Source organism: Gastrolobium bilobum, unplaced genomic scaffold, assembly GCF_033153095.1.
Source record: "Gastrolobium bilobum isolate Gb01-03AN ecotype WA unplaced genomic scaffold, APGP_CSIRO_Gbil_v1 utg1816, whole genome shotgun sequence".
Lineage (NCBI taxonomy): Eukaryota > Viridiplantae > Streptophyta > Magnoliopsida > Fabales > Fabaceae > Gastrolobium > Gastrolobium bilobum.
Window position 1 is genome coordinate 5,978 of NW_026896632.1, and position 21,909 is coordinate 27,886.

At 31.9% G+C, this 21,909-nt stretch overlaps 1 protein-coding gene across 4 annotated transcripts in view; it reads right to left on the reverse strand.

Moving 5' to 3' along the window:
• Nucleotides 1-13,528: 13,528 nt before the first annotated feature.
• The window catches only part of LOC133301158 (uncharacterized), a 29,416-nt gene continuing 21,035 nt past the window's right edge, over nucleotides 13,529-21,909 (reverse strand). The window contains exons 15-19 of one of the 4 annotated variants that reach the window (XM_061500773.1): nucleotides 20,582-20,662; nucleotides 20,226-20,363; nucleotides 18,266-18,355; nucleotides 14,657-14,710; nucleotides 13,529-13,761 (exon numbers count right to left, since the gene is read on the reverse strand). In XM_061500773.1, coding sequence (XP_061356757.1) covers nucleotides 13,534-13,761; nucleotides 14,657-14,710; nucleotides 18,266-18,355; nucleotides 20,226-20,363; nucleotides 20,582-20,662 — 591 coding nt within the window. In that variant the 3' untranslated portion in view covers nucleotides 13,529-13,533. Of the gene's footprint in view, nucleotides 13,762-14,656; nucleotides 14,711-18,265; nucleotides 18,356-18,447; nucleotides 18,494-20,182; nucleotides 20,364-20,581; nucleotides 20,663-21,909 lie in introns of those variants that run through there. The other 3 variants (XM_061500774.1, XR_009750147.1, XM_061500775.1) reach the window with 3 other exon arrangements.

Below are 21,909 nucleotides of genomic sequence, written 5' to 3' on the forward strand. Positions count from 1 at the left end.
TTAATCTTTGAATCATGCTGTATATATTGATGTAGTTATTTCCTCCCTATCAAGTACGTTCCAAGATAGCGCATTTTTTTTTATTTCCTTGTATTGAAATTAAAGATTAAAATATAGAGAGTAATTTAAGAATTCAAATTCAATATTGAACTTAATATATATTTCGATGGGATAAGATCCGTTTACAAACTTTTTTTGCAATTACACTAATGAAGGACCGGTGGTCGTACACTGTGTGATTAATATAGGACCGGTCCTACATAATGTAATTTGTAAGAGTTTGTAAACAAAAAAGTTTGTAAATATAACCTGCTCCTATTTAGATTTAATAATTCTTCGGTCGAATTGACGTGTGCGGTGGACGGTACGTGGGGTTTAAACTATACCCTATTGTTATTTAAATAGTACTTTTAATTAATTTTTTTTTTGATAGACAGTACTTTTAATTAATTAATTCATATACACACAGCATATTTCTAGTTTTCATATCTTTTTGTGATGATTAGTAAATTTTACATTTTATTATAGATAAAATTGCATAAGTTTCTTTTGAAAATAAATTAAAATTATTGACTTTTTCTTTTTTACTTCTACTCATTTTGTAAAAAAGAAGAAGAAAATATTAGTGTTCTGTTTTAATGAAAAAGAAGTTATAAGGGAAAAGAGAATGTAAATATAACCTGTCTTATATATATATATATATATATATATATATATATATATATATATATATATGAAAAAAGATTAATTTACAAATTACACTAAGTATCACCGATCATACACTCTTGATTGAAGTATGACCGATCATACTTAGTGCAGTTTGTAAGAGTTTGTAAATATAATTTTCCCATATATATATATATATATATATATATATATATATATATATATATATATAGGGCCATGATCATTTTACACCAGTGTAAGTTACACTCTTAATCTTGTCCATTGATCCAACTTATATCTAAGGGCTCTAATTTTTTAATAATGTGAGCCATTGGAAATAAGTGGATCAATGGTCAAGATTGAGTGTAAGACTTCTAACTCTTACACCAGTGTAAGAATATCCTGCCCTAATTATATTATGTATTCATGGGAATAGACTCGGCTAGGATTGTATTTCCGATGATACATAGTATAGTTTGTAAACAAAAAATTTGTAATATAATATATCTCATATATATATATATATATATATATATATATATATATATAGGGTTTTGATTTTTTCATGTGATAGGAGAAATTTTTCTTATGTTGTAGACACATCTTATGTGGGCCCAGATCTATTAAAAAAAAAAAAAAAAAAATATTGCACGAAAATCGAAGAGTCAAAGTAGGAGAAAACAATTTTCATACGACATAAGAAAATGTTTTCCCATATATATATATATATATATATTATTGAAATTAAATTATAAAATGTTGTAGTAGGTGGTGCATTGCGCCTAAAAACAACTACAAGAAATAGAGATTTCGGCTTTATGAAGTTCGGACAGTGATCAAAATGTCACGTTTTGACAAAAAAATTACCAGAAGGTCATGCGAACAGTAAAATTTTACTAACTGTCACGCGGCATAATTTGTTACATAGTGTAGCGAATTATGTAGCAAGTAATTCGCTACAAAGTGTAGTGAAATATGCCACGTCAGAATGCACAGAAACAAAAAGTGTCATGTGTCAGAATTGTTGAAATTCGCTATTTGTTGAAATTCGCTACATAAGGTAGCGAATTTCAACAATTTTGACACATGGCACTTTTTGGTTCTGATATGGCATATTTTGTTATACTGTGTAGCGAATTACTTGGATGCATAATTCACTACACTGTGTAGCGAATTATGCCGTGTGACAGTTTGAAAAAATTCACTGTTAACATGGCAATCTGATAATTTTTTTGTCCAAACGTGACAAAATGGTCACTGTTCCTATGAAATTTCCAAAATCAATTAATTGTGTGGATTATGAACAGTGAATACATGAAGTTAGGTCCGTGCGCACAGAATAGAAAAATGAATGAACAAGTTGACTTTTTTTATGCTTGTGCGGTACATTCATTTGTCTTTGAAGTATCTTTATTGTGTGCCACCTATTTAAGCACAAATGGAACGAGGCTCTCTCTGCCATTACCAATCACTCCTCAGTGATTATCCTTGTCATCCAACTTGGTGTTTGCTATTCATTATCTAATTCAAGATGCATAGAAATACCCTGACACTGCTACTGCCACTGATCCTCTGTTTGGGTTTCTCACTTGTTCTACGTGCCTCTGCTATCCCTGCAACCAGTAAGCCTTTCTTAGGATATGCAACCCATTTGTTCATTTGGTTCATTTTTTATTTCGATTTTTGTGTAAAATATGATGAATTGGATTCATTTGCCTTGTTGCAGGAACCCAAAATTTGAAAGTTGAAGATACATCATCTCTACCTTCTTTAGCTAAGGTAAGTGCTCCTAAACTTTTATTATACCCCCCTAAGAGTATCAAATTTATGAGTCCTACCAAGTTGCCAACCCTTTTTAATTACCATATATTGTGATGTTAAGGTGTTGTTCTCATATGAGTCACAAACACCAGTTCAATTTATATAATCAACCTTTTATAAATAGAAAGTAAGATTGCTTACTTATAAATCCCCAAGATGGTTTAACCCTTGAAGCAATCAAGAATTTTATAGCACCATGTCTACTTTTATTATTATTACCAACCAATATGAAGTAAACTTCAAACCAACTATTGTTTTCTGTTCAGTTATCTTGGTAAGAATTTGTTATTTTTATTTCCGTCTCACGAAATTCTTTTTTTTACCTGAAAGTCACGGGTTCAAATATAAAAAAATATAGGAAAAGATTTGTTTATAATTTTTTTTACAAATTACACTAAGTATGACCGGTCATACACTCTTAATGGAAGTATGACCGATCATACTTAGTGTAGTTTGTAAACAAAAAATTTGTAAATATAATCTTCCCAACAAATATAAGAATAAAATTGTGTACAATCAATTATCGTCTCTACGCGTCAGAGAAGCCTTGATCCCAAAGGATTTGGATAACTAAGTTAAACAAAACAAAACAAAAAAAAAAAAACCTTTTTTAGCGATCAATGGTTTCTCTCTTTTGATTTTGCCATTGTTTATAATCTGTTTTGCAGGTGGAGTATGTGCTTAAGGTTGGAAATGGTGAGGAGGTGTTGATTGATATGGACGAAGGATTCATGGAGAGGAGGATGGATTTTGAAACCCAAGACTATGGAGGGACAGGAGCAAATAGAGATCATGACCCAAATTCCCCTGGAGGCGTTTAATCCAAAAATGGCAATGTACATTAAATTAGTTGCACCTTTCACCCTAAGTTGTAAAAGATATTTTTTTTTTTTTGTCTTCTCTTATGTAACAAAATATGCATGATTCCCTCCCCTTTATTAAATTATAATTTATGTTTGTTTGTTCACGGCTTTATCTGGTGTTGTATTCAAAAGCCATATGTTATGTAACTTGAATGTTTATTTCAAATAAATAAGATTGTTCCACAAGAAATGACTGTGTAGTATTCAAAAAAAGATTTAATTATAGTAAAACGAAGCTTGAACCAGGGCAAGGATGAAGCAGCACTAGATGAGTATTTGTTCCGTTATATTTTGGTCACATTCTTTAATGGTTGGGGATGGTTTACTTCAGACTCAACATCTTTAAAGTGCATCAAATAAGTATAGCTTGGCAATACAGGCTCGGGCTAATTAGATGGGAGAAAACATGAGTTTAATTTTCACTAAATACATTATTTTAGGAAGGGCGAAAAATTGTAATTGTGAGTAAGTCCCAATTAGATATTAGTTTAGTTGGTTCAAAAAATTAAAACTTGTGAAAATATTGGAAACTTTATCTGTTCAAAAAGATAATTAAGATCGGTATAAAAAACATCTTTATAGTGATTTTAATTTAAAACTTTTAATTAAGAGTTAAATATTTTTCATGTTATAAGAAATAAAATTATTCTCTGCACACGTGAAAAAATATGTGAAGTCGATCTAGAATCATATTAGGAAGATAAGAGAAAAAATATATGAATCGTATTTTTATATTTATAATAGATAAAATTATTTTCTATCGAGATATTAAACCCTTTAATAATTACCGATCCAACTTCACTGCACTTTGACTTCACGTGCAGGTGCAGCTACGTTTTCCAGTTGGCAAATAATTACAAGACAATTGTCAATTGGCATTGCTCATTTATTAAATTCTTTCGATTTAATTTCTAATTTATACGCGAGGGTCAACAGTTATTGATGTGACTATTATAAAACAAAACGCCAAATGAATATTAGATCATGAAAGAAAATGACGACAATGGAATTATATGTTTTGCTACATAGAAATTATATTTTGCCTTAATTTGACTTTGTATAGCAAATTAAATACAAATAATACGGCTCCCCAAAACAAAAAATACAAATAATACGAGAAAATGGTGGTTCAGTTCATTAAAAGAGTTGTTTGGGCACAAGTTGATGATATAAATTATGGGTAACTTGGTATGAGATATATTGACTTTCTTAATACCTACAACGGGCACTGTTTTCTATGCCAGAAATAGCTGGCTATAGTGTAACTCCATTTTGTTTAATGGTCACGTATAAATACAAAATTGTGTGATGAATACATAGAGGACTTTTCTGAGTGTACGAGAATCATATATAGTCCCATCAAAGTCCTTTTGGTTATTAAAAGGTAATAAAAAATAGTGGGAGTGGGAGTAAGTCTTCCACTACATGTTTAACGTGTTCTCTGAACCTAAGACGAAGATATGAATCTTACAAGGATATTTTGATTACCAAAAATTTTTACTACCACCTTATTATCTATCTAATTATCATTGGATTAATATTTTCTCTCTCTTCAAAAACTTTTTAACATTCTCTCTCTTTGATCCAATGGTAATTTGATAGGTAGTAAGGTGGTAGTGGACACTTTTAGTAGTCAAAATATCCCCCCTCTCTTATAGCGGATGTTTTATGAGATTTTCGAAAAATTGTTTGTGATAATTTTATTTATTTATATTTGGTATAAGATTTCTGAAAAAATTTCAGAAAATTTGATTTTTTCTGTATTTTATTTTATGTATAATTTTTTTTCAAAATGCCATAAAAAAATAACATTATTTTGTGGTATTCTTGGAATTTCATATGTTGAAAAAAATATACACTTTTTTTGAGATAAATTTCAGTGATATTTTGACTTACCAAATATTTTTTTAATAACATTTTCAAAAAAATAATTTTCTCATCATATTTTTTGAAATCATAATTTTCGGATAAAAAAATATTTATCCTTTACTAAACATCTGTATACTACTCTTGCCCTTGTATAATAATGCTCTTGCTCCTATCTATCACACGACTTATTCTGATTTATTTTAATGTAGAGTGACGTCCATTAAGTTTGTCACTATATTTTATTTACATTCATAATGTATTTAATTAATATATATATATATATATATATATATATATATATGAATTTATTAAAAAAAATTATAAAATAGGAGTCATCCTCAACTATTATGCACTTATATAAATCGGGTTATTCTTTATCATCAGCGAAGGGAAATTTTATTAAATGATGATGCCTCAGTTTGTGTGAGGGAATTGAGTAAATGGGGATAAAAGTATATGCTCGATCTTTCTCAGTATCATCTTTGAGAGGGATTTAAAATCTTAATTTCAGAACCCGCTCCGAATCTGACTAATCGCCAAGCGATGAACCGATTGGAATATCTTAAAAAAAAAGTAAAATATCTTTTATTTCTAACAAATATCATGGGACTCAATTTAATCATTTAAAGAAAAAGTTGATTTGTGTTCCCTTTAAAATTCAAAATAGACCCATTGATAAACTAATGTGGGTCTTCTTTGAATTTCATAGGGACCACAATTTCAACTAACTGAGTCTATTTTGAATTTCAAAAAGATCACAAGTTAACTTTTTTTTTCTAAAAAATTAAATTGGAACTATAATATTTGTTAAGTATCTAAAAGATACTTTACTAAAAAAAAATGGGCAAAAGGAAGTTCCACTCTACGTACTCTGAACAGAAGCAAGAAAGAGAGGGATATGGTGCTTGTGGAAAAATAAGGCAAAACAGAGTTAAGCCAATATAGCTAACGTCAAATAATAAATAAGAATTAATAGATACTATATTCTCCCATCACTGCCATCAGAGTTCCAAAACTGAAAACTTCTAACTCCATGTGGGCCCTTTCCATTATTTTTTTTAACTAAAAGTTTATGTGGGATTTAAATATCGGTGCTCCATTAGAGTTAGGGTAAATCCCTCAATCTCTTTAAGGAATTTTGGGATGAAATACAAATTGTATTACCAATGAGATCCTCACATTGTTCAGCAAAAATTAAATTCACACCTTTATAGAATATAAACCTAATCTTTAATCAAGTACGTCCACCCATTTTAGTTGTAGTGGCAAACCATCCAAAGGATAGATTAGGTCATCACTGGTCAAAATTTGCATCATTCAATCCACAATAAGAGGCCACTTTTGGCCCAGTTGCCAGCATCACTCTTATGGACCCATAGTTTTCATAATGGAATCCCACATAATATCACTCATCTTCGATGCAAGCAAGTAGCATCTTTTATTTATTGTCACAGAATTGAGAGCATTATTCATGGTATCTGCTCTTGATTACGTATCCCATAGGCTTTGTATTTTGCATTCATTGGCAAACTCTAATAAAAGGTTGTTCTAATGAGTGCATGAGGCTGCACAATTGGGGGACTAAGAGAGAACATGCAGTTTTCCTTACTCAGCCAAGATCACAAATGGTGTTTTCCTAATATTAATTGCAATCTTTGTATATCACATGCAAGATCTGTACTTTTACTTAATTGAAAATATTATTATATAATGAATTCTTGCTTAACTTTAAATTAGTTAACAAATTAACTACCACAACACCATGAGGTCATCTCTGGTGGCCATTATAGCTTCACTAATTTTTTTATTATTATTATTATTAACTTCGAATTTGATTCACCGGATATGGTAGTTTTTTTAATAAAACGTTGGTGAGCCCGATTGTTAGTAGTTCAGATCGATTATGCTTAGATGATTATTTTAATCGTGATATTATTTTCCTTTTTCACAAATCCTTATTATGCTTAAAATATAATTACGTGAGGCAACTCCCACCCTTAGAATGTGTTTGGATAAAAAAAAAAAATTTAAAAAGGAACTTATAGTCCATAGTTTTTTTTATTATTTTCGAAATCTTTTCTTTCTTACTTTTAAAAGAAGTTAAAATAATGTATTTTTAATTTAAAAAAAAACATTTTATTAGCATAAAAATTTTTAGACATGTTTTTAAAAGAAAAAGAACTTTTTTATAAGGAAAAAAATACTTTTTTAGAAGAAAAAACTTAAACAAACGGGTTCAATCTACATGAATAATTCTAATTTTGATGCATCTACATGAATTATGTTAATTGAACATATCTTAAATATAAATAAAAAAACTAAAAAATTAATTAAACTTGAACCAGAGGAAGGTACCACTATATAACTAGACAGTGGCGTAGCCACACCCACACAGAGTCGGATCTAGGTTGATTAGAAGGGGGCAAGTGCGCATTCTTAAAATATGATGTAAAAATATAAAAATATTTTTCTCTTAAAATTCAATTTTTTCCAAATGAATTTAGAGGTAGGATATTGTAACAACAAATTATGGTTACTATCAATATTACTACCAATCAATTTAACCGTTAGATCGATTATGTTGATCCAACAGTTATATTTATTTTCATCTTTGTATAGTTATGATTCCTCATATTTAATACTTTATATTTATTTTCACCTTTGTATGATTATGATTTTCCATATTTAATACTTTTACATTAAATATGGGGATCATGATCATACAAAGATAGAAATAAATATAACCGTTATAATCGGTCTAACGGGGAAAGATTGGTAGTAACATTGGTAGTACCCTATTTGGTTGTTACGATATCCTACTCCTTTAATTTTTCTCCTTACCTGTGAGTTTTTTTTTCTCTCCTCCACTTTCATTATCCAAACTTAATAGCAGAGAACTCTATTTCATACCCATCGTTTGCATCTACATACTATTTATCTCCTCTCAAACCTCCTCAATTTCTCTTATTGGAAGTTGGAACATTTACTTCTTCCTCCATCGTCGGTCCAGTTGAGATGCAATCCATCCAGATCTAGATCTAAACCAGACCCAGCCAGCCGGCAATTGCTCGCAAGTCACGTTCCAGACCAGACCCAGATCTATATGTACTTGAACTTATATATATTAAGTGCCCACCCTTCGTTAATTTCCTGAATCCGCCACTGCACCCACACCAGCAGGTGCCTTGGCACCTGCTTGTTTTAATTTTGTTTTTACTTATTATATATATTATATAAGTAATTATAATTAACTAAGGTTAAAATTATAATTTGACATCACCTAAATAGAAAAATAAATACTCAATACAAAGTAACAACAAACCATCTAAATGCAAACAAATAATAAGGAACGTGTAGAGTATGGTTATTTTTGTGTTTCACCTTTTTTGATTTTTTATCTTGTATATTTATTTTTTTCGCTTTATTCTAATAAGTTATGTTATTTATTCTTATTCCTATTATTTTAAAAAAGAAAGTCTTCTAAACTTAATCACAAAAATGATTAGTTGTCTTATTTTAAAATTTGGACCCAACTAAACCAAATAAGCCCATTTAAAAGTAGAGAAAATGGTTTATCCTTCTAAAGGACACAACCTTATGTCCTTTTAGTTTTTGACATTATATCTTACCGGTAATACATAATTATAATATGAAAAGTTTTTTTTTTCTCTTTCTTCAATCACTTCAGCTGATGTGGAGAGAGAGAAAAAAAGTAACTTTTCATGTTATAATTGTGTCTTACCGGTAAGACATAATGTTAAAAATTAAAAGGACACACATTTAACCCTTGAAAGTAAAAATCATGAAACCAAATGAATAACAGGTCTATAGTTATGGAATATGAAGGACCATTGAACTATTGTGTTTTGGGTTATTGCACATACAAAGAATATTCAAAAACCTAATTCTCAAATGTGAGAATTTTCCATCGTGCTTATGGTTGTTGCAAACATAGGCGATGTTCTCTAACGTGAGATATTGAAAATTTAAGGAATAGAGATAATGAAAGAGGAGACGAAGAGCAATGCGTATAATGCATATAATTATTATATTTGTGTATTTTCATATCTTTCGGACAATGTTTGGTTCATTACTTATTATGTTGTGGGAGAAAAGTGAAATTCTTATGTTTGGAATGCTTACCGGAAATGTTAGTGCATTTTTATATGTTTGCTTTAATATATAATCAATGATAATTGTTTATTTGAATTTTCAATGTTATGTGACATTATTTAGTACATAACTATGCTAGAATTCATAGTAAATTTTTCGTGATAAATTTGTGTAATTACAATAAATATTTTGATAATTTAATATGTCAATTTTTTAGCACCACCTAAATTTTTGGGCTGGCTCCGCCTGTGTAACTAGAGTTACTATAAAGATGTCCTATAAAAAAATGAAGCGAATACTTTTTTGGAAATTTGAAGGTAATGCTAAACCTTATTATATACAGAAGGTAATATGTGTCTAAGCCAACAAAAGTGAACAATGGGGGGCATACAGATCTCCATTTACATAAAAAAACAAAAAATATAAAACAGCATCAATTTAGCAAAAATAACGTATATTGTAATTTATGTATGAAATTCAGTTATAACTCCCGGCTTAATAATTTAAACTTTGGATATAATAAGTTATTTTACGTTGTATCAGAATGCATATTATGTGCACAATAAATTTAAAATAGTTTCCGACTCACTAACAAGAGTCTATAAAGTTTTTATGTTTATGACGTGTGAAAGTTGCAACCACTATGAAATCCTCAAGTGGATTTTTTTTCTTTTTATTTATTATTTATTTATTTGGGGGGAGGGTTTACGTCCTTTCTCACATTTCTACTTCTGATCACTGGGATTGTACCAACCCTCTCGAAACCTTAATGGCTGTCTATTTATATGAAATGCTCTCATATAATCTATGATCACTGATCAGTTTTGGTTTCTTGCGTTAAAAGTTCTAACCCGAGGTATACGTGTTTGATTTGACAAAGGATTGTAGACTTATTATCACTTGTTTCCCATTATTATACCTAAAAAATGCGACAATATGGGATAGTGTGATATTATTTCTTATGACATTGAACTATGAATTGGGGAATATTGTTACAACTTGCTACTTATGTAAAGTAGAAATGGTCAAGAAAAAATCGATAAGGAATGACTTAAAATCTGCATGAATAAATTGATGAGGAACCCTACTCCACCCCACCTAAATTTGCAATTTGTCAGCACATAAACCATCACGAAAGCACTTCCAAAATGACAATTGCACTTCTTCACCCAAATAGAAAAACAGGACATATCCAGAATATGGGAATATGTTATGTAAACAACTTTCGAGATAACTTTAACCACATCTAGCAGGTAACTCCAGTCTTATTCCGTAGTTGTGCATCACTCAATATGTAATATCGCAAATTATGTTATAACCCTGTTAGTGAAAATATTTTGGTTCTACTTATAGTGTTTTTCAGATATTTATTTCGGTATTATCTTTAAAAGAAAGTAATGTATTTCAAATTTTTAAAATTATAAATTGTGTATAACTTTTATAGATTTCTATATAATTTCCTTAAATTTATAATTTTTATTATTCTATTTGTAAGATTTTATATAAATTTATAATTAAAAAAATATAATTTTCTCATTTAAACAAAATAAAAAATTCAAGATACATAGACCCAATTTTTTTCCCTTCAAAATACTTTTGAGTTGAAAGCGTTTGGTGATATTGGGGTTAGGGTCCCATATGTTTCTTCCACATACTTTCAATAACAACTCATTCTCCACTTTCTCTACAGGACAAAACATAAACATTTACATCACAAAACAAAATATTTCTCATATTCAACCGTTGGTGGTTTATAGATATATTCTTTGAGGGTAAAGTATGTTGATATAGGGATATTTAGAATGACAATGGTAAAGACCAAGGTACTAGTGAAGTTTCTCATCATGCTGCATATCAAAGGAGGAGAGTATGTGTGAGTGGCTAGAATGGCTCTCCATAGAGATAGAGTAACAACCTAACAGTTCTGTAGAGGATAAGATCCCCTTTTATATGTAAAAGGGATATTTAGAGATGTTATACCTCTGTTAAACGTGGGAGAGAGAAGGGAAAGCTGTCACCTAGCCAACCTAACCTTTTTAGACTAGGCATGTTAAACTCACCATGTGTACAAGAGCAATAGTGCATGGGGAGAAGGAAATTCCTTGTGTTAAGCCTTCACGGCTCCTCAAGGGATACTCTCTAGAAAGTGGGGAATATATTCTCTAGGAAATTCATTGAACTATGAATTGGGGAATCGTTACAACTTGCTACTTAAAATCGATAAGGAATGACTTAAAATCTGCGAACAGTGGCCAAAGTGCCACTGTTGGCAAAAAATATATATCAAAATATCACGTTAACAGTAAATTTTGTCAAAATGCCACGTGACATATTTCGTTACACTGTGTAGCGAAATATGTGTGCAAATAATTCGCTACACGGTGTAGCGAAATATGCCACGTCAGAACCAAAAATGCCACGTGTCAGACAGGGAGAATTTCGCTACACAGTGTAGCGAAATTCTCCCTGTCTGACACGTGACATTTTTGGTTCTGTGCGTTCTGACGAGGCATATTTCGCTACACCGTGTAGCGAATTATTTGCACACATATTTCGCTACACAGTGTAGCGAAATATGCCACGTGACATTTTGACAAAATTTACTGTTGGCGTGACACTTTGGTGTTTTTTTTATCCAACAGTGACACTTTGACCACTGTTCCTAAAATCTGCATGAATAAATTGATGAGGAACCCTCCACCCCACCTAAATTTGCAATTTGTCAGCACATAAACCATCACGAAAGCACTTCCAAAATGACAATTGCACTTCTTCACTCAAATAGAAAAACAGGACATATCCAGAATATGAGAATATGTTATGTAAACAACTTTAGAGATAACTTTAACCACATCTAGCAGGTTACTCCAGTCTTACTCCGTAGTTGTGCATCGTACAACAACTAATATCACAAATTAAGTTATAACTCTTGTCTTGCTCTTTCGTTAAAGTCCAATACGACTTAGTATGCAAGAAGAGCCCAAAAAATCTAAAGCTCATTTTGTTTAGGGTTAGAGTTTCTTGGAACTCATATATATATTTTACACTTATAGTCATTAGATTCTCTTGTCTTCAGTACAGAAATTGAGGTAAGATCATCTACCTGAAAGTGAGAGAGCTCCCACACACTTTTCGTTTGGTCCAACTTCAAGAAGGTTGTTCACACTACGACGCTGAGGAAATCAGTTTGTAAATTCGTGCAGTGACGCAAAGGACTCAAGCATGTGGAGCATCACCTCAGATTTGCACTGACAAGAGTAATTGTGAACAATGATAATCCTATAGATCCAAACCGCAATGGTCTAAATGCTTCCGCATGATCTAATTGCTCTTACAATACGTGAAAATATTTTGGTTCTAATTACAGTGTTTTTCAGATATTTATTTCGGTATTATCTTTAAAAGAAAGTAATGTATTTCAAATTTATAAAATTATAAATTTTGTATAACTTTTATAGATTTGTATGTAATTTCCTTACATTTATAATTTTTATTATTCTTTTTGTAAGATTTGATATAAATTTATAATTTAAAAAATATGATTTTCTCATTTAAACAAAATAAAAAATTCAAGAACGACATGGCAGATACATCATAACGAAAATCTTCCCCTGAAGTTTAAAAATAAAATTTTATAATAATTAATTTTATTTAATATAATTTTTCAGGATAAACAAATATGTTAAAAGTTTATTAACATTTTGCATAATTAACTTAAGACAAGGTGCTAACATATTCCTTATCGATAATTGATTCTCGGATTCAATCTCTCTCTCTCTCTCTCTTTAACAAAAGAGCAATTGCTTACATAGAAGTGTTTTTCCAATATTGAATCCTTCTGTCTCTCTCTCTCTTTAACAAAAGAGCTGTTGCTTACATAGAAGTGTTTTTCCAATATTTTCTCAAAACAAATAAATATTGATAATGACTTATTATTTTATTTTCAATTTTTCACCCTCATGTAAGTATCCGATTGACACGTATACCCACCTAAGAATCTCTCGCATTAATAACCCCTAAGCTCAAGGTTCATGCATGTGAGGGGAGGAAAAGCTAAGGTAGTGATGCTAGCTTATTAGATGTCAGCTTAGCATCCAATGATTCTTTTAATCTTTCGTTCCCCTGCTGCCAGCCATGTTAATTATTGATTGCAAAAGGTCAGAGAAAATTAAAGCAGAAAAAGGCTTCTAGCCACTTTTCATTAATCATCATCGTCATAGTTATAACCATCATTCTCATAGTCATATGTTTCATCCATATTTTCAGTATACAAAGTATTTTCATCTATCACCCTATTATCCCCTTCATCCTCAAAATCATCTGCTGATCCCAGCTCATCATCCTTTTTTCCCTCTACCTTGGACTGTAAATTGTCATGATTATCAGAGGGTAGCTCAAATCGTACTTTCTTGGGATTATACAGCTCTGCCTGGGTATAAGATTGAATCACATTTAAATAAAAGAGAAGTTAGTATTTTTCCAGCGTCTTGATTTATATAATATAGGTTTATCCTCAGCAGACAACTATCCAAAATAAAATAATATGGTTAGAGTATATTTGCAAGTTTGTCTTTTAAACATGTGGAACAAGAAGCTACAACTAATTAGTAATTACACAAAAGAAATGTTAAAACTATCCAGTAAATCAAGAATCAGGTAAAGCAAAATTATCTACTCTTAACTTGAAATGCCATAAAACCTATCACCCAACAAAGACCACAGAAACGTGTATAATCAAAACAAGTTTCAGCCCTCGACTTCAAAAACATTGATATAAAAAAGAAGAAAGAAAGAAAATTCCTTCTTTTATTAAACAAATAATAGAAAGAAAGAAAAAGAATAAAAGGGGGAAAATGATCAATCAAGTAGACATGATCATGCAAAAGGATCTTAGAGTGTCTAGGGTTGGGCCAGGAGGTTTTTCCCTCTGCCTCCGGTTGTCGCGCAATCCCCTCTACAGCATGACCTGAAGCTTCTCAAGCTCAAGCATTTACTTTTCTAGTTAGAGACCAACGTTTGGGCCGCGAGAGCGGTACCAAATCGAGGCAAACTCTGGAAAGCTGCTTCCGTTTAGTGTAATAATGTGATTGGAACTTTCGACAAACGAGAAATGAAACGCCACTGGCAATTAGATTATTGACTGGTCTATGCTTTAAATATCTTAAGAATTGATTTTTGAATAATGACAAGAAGCAAATGACACAGAAAAGATGGCAACAAGTTTGACGTTTCAGGTATATCAAAAATATTATTCTCATGTTGGTGGAACTTAAAAGGTGTATAAATTGTAAATGCGTTAAAAAGCAAAACAGTAAGAGAATTACTGGTTCATCAAATAACTTTGCCAGGCGATCATAATTGACTTTGGAGCTGAGCCTCTGCAAATGATACAAGTAAACAAATATCATTAGTAATATATAAACAATTTCAGAAGATACTGTGTCAATAAAAAAACTGACATACATAAATCATGCAGCGCTCACTGACTTGACCAATACAGTTGCATGTACATAATAAAGTATAAATCATAGAGACCACGTATGGATGTTACCTCATCCCTATCTCGAGAAGGAAACAGAGAAGAAGCCTTAACCCCAAATACTTGAGGAGCACATGAATCCAAGGTCAAAACAATTGCTGGTACTCCTAAACTGTTCAATGTTTAGAAAGACTTACTTTTTTCCAATGCTTTTCACAAGCATATCTTTCCTTTTTAGTATTTACCTCCACGAAGGTTGTTATAGTTCACACAACATATTTTGGAAAAAAGAAGAAATGTGCTAAAAAATTACAAGCTATAGCGTTGCAGCCCAGTAACAAATAATAATCAATGGTTAGGAAATGAAGTTCAATGAACATATATTTCCTCTGCCTTGAGTGGATAGAAGGTTGTTGTAGCTGTTGATATATTATACGTTAAGGTGCCGTTTGGTGCATAAATTTAACATGCACTTCAGAAATGGACCTTCCAATTCCAATTATTTTGTTTGATGTGTACATTAGAATTGAAATTCCACAGAATGGGAAATGATAAAATCCCAAAGTTGATAAAGCTCTATATCAATGGTTGGTTGGTAAGTTGATATACCTAACACATACAAGACAAAATTTAGCATACGTGGTCAGTTTTATTAGCCAGTTCATGCATGATCTGAGAGTAAGACTTAGCAAGAAACAGGATCTTACAATATCATAAAGCCACACTTGGCAAAGGATTATTATTCAAAAAGGGTTGGAAATTTGTCAATTGAAGCGTATACAGAAGCTGACTATGCAAGATCAGTTATTGATAGGAGGTCATCCTTGGTTACTGTATGTTCTTGGGTGGAAATTTGATTACACAAAGGAGTAAGAAACAAAATGTTGTAGCCCAATCAAGTTCAAAAGCTCAGTTTTTGGCTATGGCCAAGGATTTTGTGAGCTAATATGAATGGAGATAATATTGGATGATGTAAGGATAAAGTATCAGACAACTCTGAAGTTATTATGTGATAACATATTAGTCATCGGCATTGCCTATAATCCAATTCAGCATAACAGAATTAAAGATAGACTAACTTTTCATAAGGAGAAACTAAATAGTGAACTGATCAAAATAACTTAACTTTCTCTAGAGGTTCAGCTGGCTGCAGTGTTAATTAAAGGATTTTCTACAAAGAGATTTCAAGATCTTAATTGCAAGTTAGGAATGAGAATGTCTGTTCAAAAGCTTGAGGGAGAGTGTTTAAATAGTCTCACATCAGTCACTTAGTAGCAGAACCCAAATAAGGAAGGTGTATGTATGGAGAAATAAAGATGGGTCCAAGGATTTAGATTGGCCAGGACCTATTATTTAAAGTGTTAGGGTTAATTGATATTATAGATAATTGTTACTAGATATTAATTGATAGAGTTAGATATAATAGATATAGTTAGTTGATACTAAGGGATATGGATAGATACAACAGTTAGGATTAGAGGATAGTTCTCGAAAGCATAAGTAGCTAGGATACAAGACAAAAAGGACAGAGGAAGGATTATTGAGTGGTAATAATTGAGTGTATGGAAGGGGCCAGACTCTCCATTTCCTGGGTGACACCGCTTGTAATCATTATTTCTCATCCTAACCTTGGGTTCTCCATTAATCCGGGGATAAGGGAGGTCATATCAATAAAAATCTCATCGGCTTTCTTTAATTATTCCCTAAATTTTGCCCAGTTTTATGAACAGGTATCAGAGATCCCAAATCCAGGGAGTCTTCCATGGTACACAAGGATGGAGGCTAGATTGGAATCTTTGGAAGCATGGATGAAACAGGCAGAAGAAGGCAACTGTTCTGGTGCTTGTCCTCTGTTTGATGCTCAATGCAGCAAAAAAGAAGGCCGATGGATTTGTTACAGTTCAGGTGGCGACTGCTTGTTCCCCTTCTCTTTGTCACTGTGCCTCTGCTCGATTTCGTTTGCTCCCATATGCGACATTTAGTTCCCTTCATTTCTATTCTACTCATCTACTGTTCCAGTATTCAACTGTTTTATGTGTTTTTATTTTATGCAATGTTGTCATGTTTTATTATATAAAATAATTAAAATTATATATATATATATATATATATATATTAATTCTTTAAAAAAATTGATATTAACGTTCCCAGACCCTAAATTTTCATAAAATGTAGTATCCTATACCGGCACCTTACCCATATCCGTGCAATGTAGGCTACCATTAATAACACCCACAATAGAAAGTAGATGCAAGGAGATCACAGACCACCAGAGAAGAAGAGGAAGAAAAACAAGGAACATTTACCATGTGTGTTGGAGATGAAATTCAAATGTGAGTGAGAAGTCCCATATTGATTAGAAATGGACCAAATAAAGACCGTATAAGTGGAAAGTCTCAGACTCACTAGCTTAAGGTCTTGGGATGAGATGTGGTGTCAAGCCCAATTATTGTGATAGCTTAGCCCATATATGAGAGGTATCCCTTAAAAGGGTTTTGGGCTCCCCCATACCATTCTAACAATGTAAGCATATATATTTTTTGATCATTTCCTTCCTTGTCAAAACCAGCTCAAAAAAATGCAGACTAACCTGAACAATAAGGTTAAAGTTAAACTGTCAAAAGCTACTAGGTACAAACCAAAGAATGGTCTAAACTTGCATATCTCACATGAACACCATAAATTCTAGTGCATGAAGCTATCAGAATGTTTCATGATCCAGCCTAAGCATATAAAATGGCTGAACAATCATACTATGTCTCTTGTAAACTGACTAGCTCTGATACTTTCTTTTGACAATCCAGCCTCAGAGCTGTTTTGGCTATCAGCCAAGTATGACCAATCCTAATTATGGATCAAAGTTAAGAAAACCACACCGAAAGTTTCAATGTAGAATACAAGAGTGTTAAAAGTCACGTGTCAAATCTTAACCATCAGATGCCTGTCTTTGATGTATGACTGTGTATGCTTGATATTATTCCTAAGAAGAACACTTATGGCAAGAATTTACTAAATCAAATTCCCAAAGGTGTGTGACTGTGTTATGCTTGATATTATTCCTAAGAAGAATACTTATGGCAAGAAGTACATATATTAGTACTGTAAAGATCTACTTCAACCCAAAACCTTAAGATATTGAGTGAGATTACATTAATGATTTTATATATCTCAACACGCCTCTCACACGAGAGCCCACTGGGTTTTATATTATACTCTAACAAGTACTAATCCAGAAGTTCCTTTTTCTTTCTTTTTTATGTTTCCCTAGGGCCCAAAAATAAATTTAAGAAAAGAAATAATAACTACATAAAGGGAAAAAAGATAACTTCACATTCACAAATATGTGTGCGCGCACAAAAGTGGATATGTGTATGCCTTGAGAAACGAAAAGCCATCATAATAAGTTCAACAAATAAAATATCAAAAGAAAATGCATGTGTTATTGAATAGATACCTTCGTTCTCAACATTTGGAGAGTGGCTTCTGCAGCAGATTGAGCAGGCCCTGAATTTTTTGCTTCACGAGCTCGTCTCTGTTTCATTTCCTGCAATAGTGTATTTAACAAACGAAAAAGTTATTGGCTTGAAGTCCTGCAGTAGTTTATGCAGCATTAATGACATTATGTAGACAAACATACTATGCATAACTATTGGATCCATTCTACTAAAGCACGCCACTTGACCTGTACATCCAAGAATACAGTCAATTTGAAATTAAAACAGAAATAAAAAAACACATATTACTTCAATTGGAATATGAATTCAATTCATATGCCAAACATATATTCCTGGGGAACAAACTGGAATATAGATAAGTTTGACACACAACAAACAGAGATATGTATATGTATATGTATATGTATATGTATATATGTGCATATAGCACAACATGGCCTTTCTTAGCCCCTTAGTTATAACAAAAGAAACACACATTAATTGTTCTACTATTAAACTCATAAAGTTACAGTCCTAGATTGTCTCCTTCAAATTTTCCCTTGCATTTGAGGCTTCAATTTCATTACCCACTAGCTCAAATATTAATACTACAAAATGTCAGGCCAGGGATTTCTTCATGCTTCAATTATTTAATCAGTTTTGATTCACAAAATAATGGATGTTCAAAATGGTTTCAACTCAACAAAGTACACTCTTATTAGGCTAACATCGTCAAAAATATAATTTTGAAACTATTCTTGTTATAGGAAAATCTTTTTAAGAAATAATGTTATCCATTTATCAAACTTGAATCTTCTACACAACTAATAACAACTCATTCCTGGCATTAGCACTGGCGTACAGACAACCACTCACATCAAAACAATTGCAAATGTAAACCAACATTGGAAAGCATTGATTTATAATTCATGCTTAATTGAAAATTTCTACTACAAATACAAATTAAAAAAAAAAAAAAAAAAACAAGACAAAACAAAACAAAACAAAAAATATAAATTGCTATTAATTATTACTTATTAGGAATAGATCCTCTCATGTCTAATTTGACATGACCAAGTCATTTGAGACAATCTCATTTGTTCATAGACAAATCTAATGGTGACGAGAGGAGAGAACATGGGTTAGGATAGAGTGAGGAAAAGATAATCGTTGATTTGCCAATAGACAACTAAGATCATCTCACATAACCTGATTATGTTAAATGAGGTATGAGAGGATCCATTCCCATTAATCTTCTGCATTGATTAGTAAGTTTGAAAACTTTTGCTGTGTAATCAATATGCAATGTCTTTTCTCATGAATCACCACAGCAGGGTCCCTACTTCATTGGATTGAAGCTTAAATAAACTGACTTTTCAAATGTCATGATGACCTTCTCCATGCATAGCTAATCATCCCAAACTACTTCATTGGATTGAAGCTTAAATATACTGACTCTTAAAATGTCATTATGACCTTCTCCATGCATAGCTAATCATCCCAAACTAACGCCCACATTAGTAAAACCTGAGCGACATTCTAGCACTGGTCATAAATTTAAAATATGGGCCAGGATCCATTGATAACCCGTACAAGACTTGAAACACTTAGACCATTGAGTAGCTTATAGAATGTGATTTTCATCAATGTTACCATTGAATCATGAGAAACTATCACATTGTTCATGCATACCATATTTCAATAACTTGGCTATTGATAAGCCAAAATCTAGTAGACAGTAGTTTTTTATATTTTGGAAAATAATATTGTATGTTAATTTAATGATGTACTAATAAAGCATAGAGTAGAATCAAATTGATGTGACACTTTCTTAACATTTTTTATGCAATGAGAGCTACAAATTGACCCACGGAATTCATGAAAATTTTATCTTGTTATTTAATGGTATAACTTCAATTAAGATCTTATAAATATACATTCAAACCAAGAACCTCATTGAAAAATTGATTCAAACATCACCATTCTGGATTTTGCTACAGCTGCAGCAGCAGATGCCGCAAGCTCTCTTGCTGCTAGTAAATCGTCCGAACAGTTTTCAAAATTTGCCTCAAAAGCTTTCTTAGCAGCTGCTGCAGCTGCTTCCTTGGCTGCTTGCTCCTGAAAGAAAAGATAAAGCTTGAGTGAGATCCATTGCACATTAATCTCCCACATAAGTCTAATAATCAAATAGCAAAACCAGGGGGAACAAAAGTAAAAGCAACAAGCATCCACTTCTGAGTTTGAAATTTAAATCATGATAAGCGGAAAACTGACAACTTTATCCAGCACTATTGAAACAAGGAAAAAAGTAAATATAATTTTTTGTACGGTTGTACCTCAAGATACTCTCGGTTCACTTTTTCCCATATTATCTTCTTGTAATGCTTCTCCTCGTCATTGTTAAGATACCCATCAACCTATACAGCATTCAGCATTTTAGCATGGAGAATAATCAATGGTTTATGATAGCGAGCACACAGACACACTCACATAAATATAATATATAGCAACATCAAGATGGGAAGGGCGTTTGGTAGGGGGTATTTTCCACGATTCCCGGGAAACTGAAATTTTCTAAATTTTGAATTTTCGAATATTATCGTAAAATGAATGTTTTCATCATATTTCTGAAAATCAAGATTCCCGGATAAAAAAAAAATTCTCCTCTACCAAACGCCCTAATATGAGAAATAAGTTTTGCCAGGAGAAACATTAAACTACAAGAATAACAGATTGTCAAAATCTTGAATCGATCACAGAAAACTTTTAGAAATAAAATGATTCATCATAATTACCCTACAAGATGAGTATAGCTGCTGGATTAAGAAATGTTTGTGTGCTAAATACCAGCTTTAAAAGGAAGGAGGGTGTAAAAAACCAATTCAACCCAAAACTTTAAGCAGTTAGGTAAATGCACATTAATGGTCTTATATTTAGATAATACTTTTCTAACACACCCCCGCACACGAGAGCCCATTGAACTTGAAGGATGGAAAACGTACAGGTCCACCTACCTGTGCTAAGAAAATCCATAATATTTAATTATTTATTAATAGAGTAGGGGTGATAAGGATCAAACTCGTAATTACTTGATCATAGAGGCTCTGATATTATGTAAGAAACCAATTTAATCCAAAAGTTTAAGCTGTTAGGTGAAGGCATGTTAATGGTCTTATATTTATATTATTTTCTCTAACAGAGGGAATTCATTTTGTTTCTCTCTCTGATCGCAAGCAAGGATAGAAAAAAATTTCAGCCATGCCACAATTATAATGAGTAGTAATGTTCTCAAGCTGGACATCCTAACGTTCTGACGAAGTTCACAATTATTGCTTTTCACCCTATTCCAAACAGAATGAGGTTCCCAACCAAAGCCTCACAACCATTTAGCCAATAGCCACTAAGGCAATATTTAGACACCAGATTCCCTAAGCCTAATCCACTTTCCTTCATTCGCTTACAACACTTTGTTTCACATAGACTATTTTGAATATTAGATGCTTTTCATGAACTGAAATTTACAATCTGAATGATGACTTCTCTGGCAACTTTTTACATACTAAACAACACCCCCAACCCCATCCCAAAATCAGAAACAAAATTTTGAAACAATGACATTTGACTAAAAAAAAAAACCAAGTATCTATTCGTCAACCAATCAAAA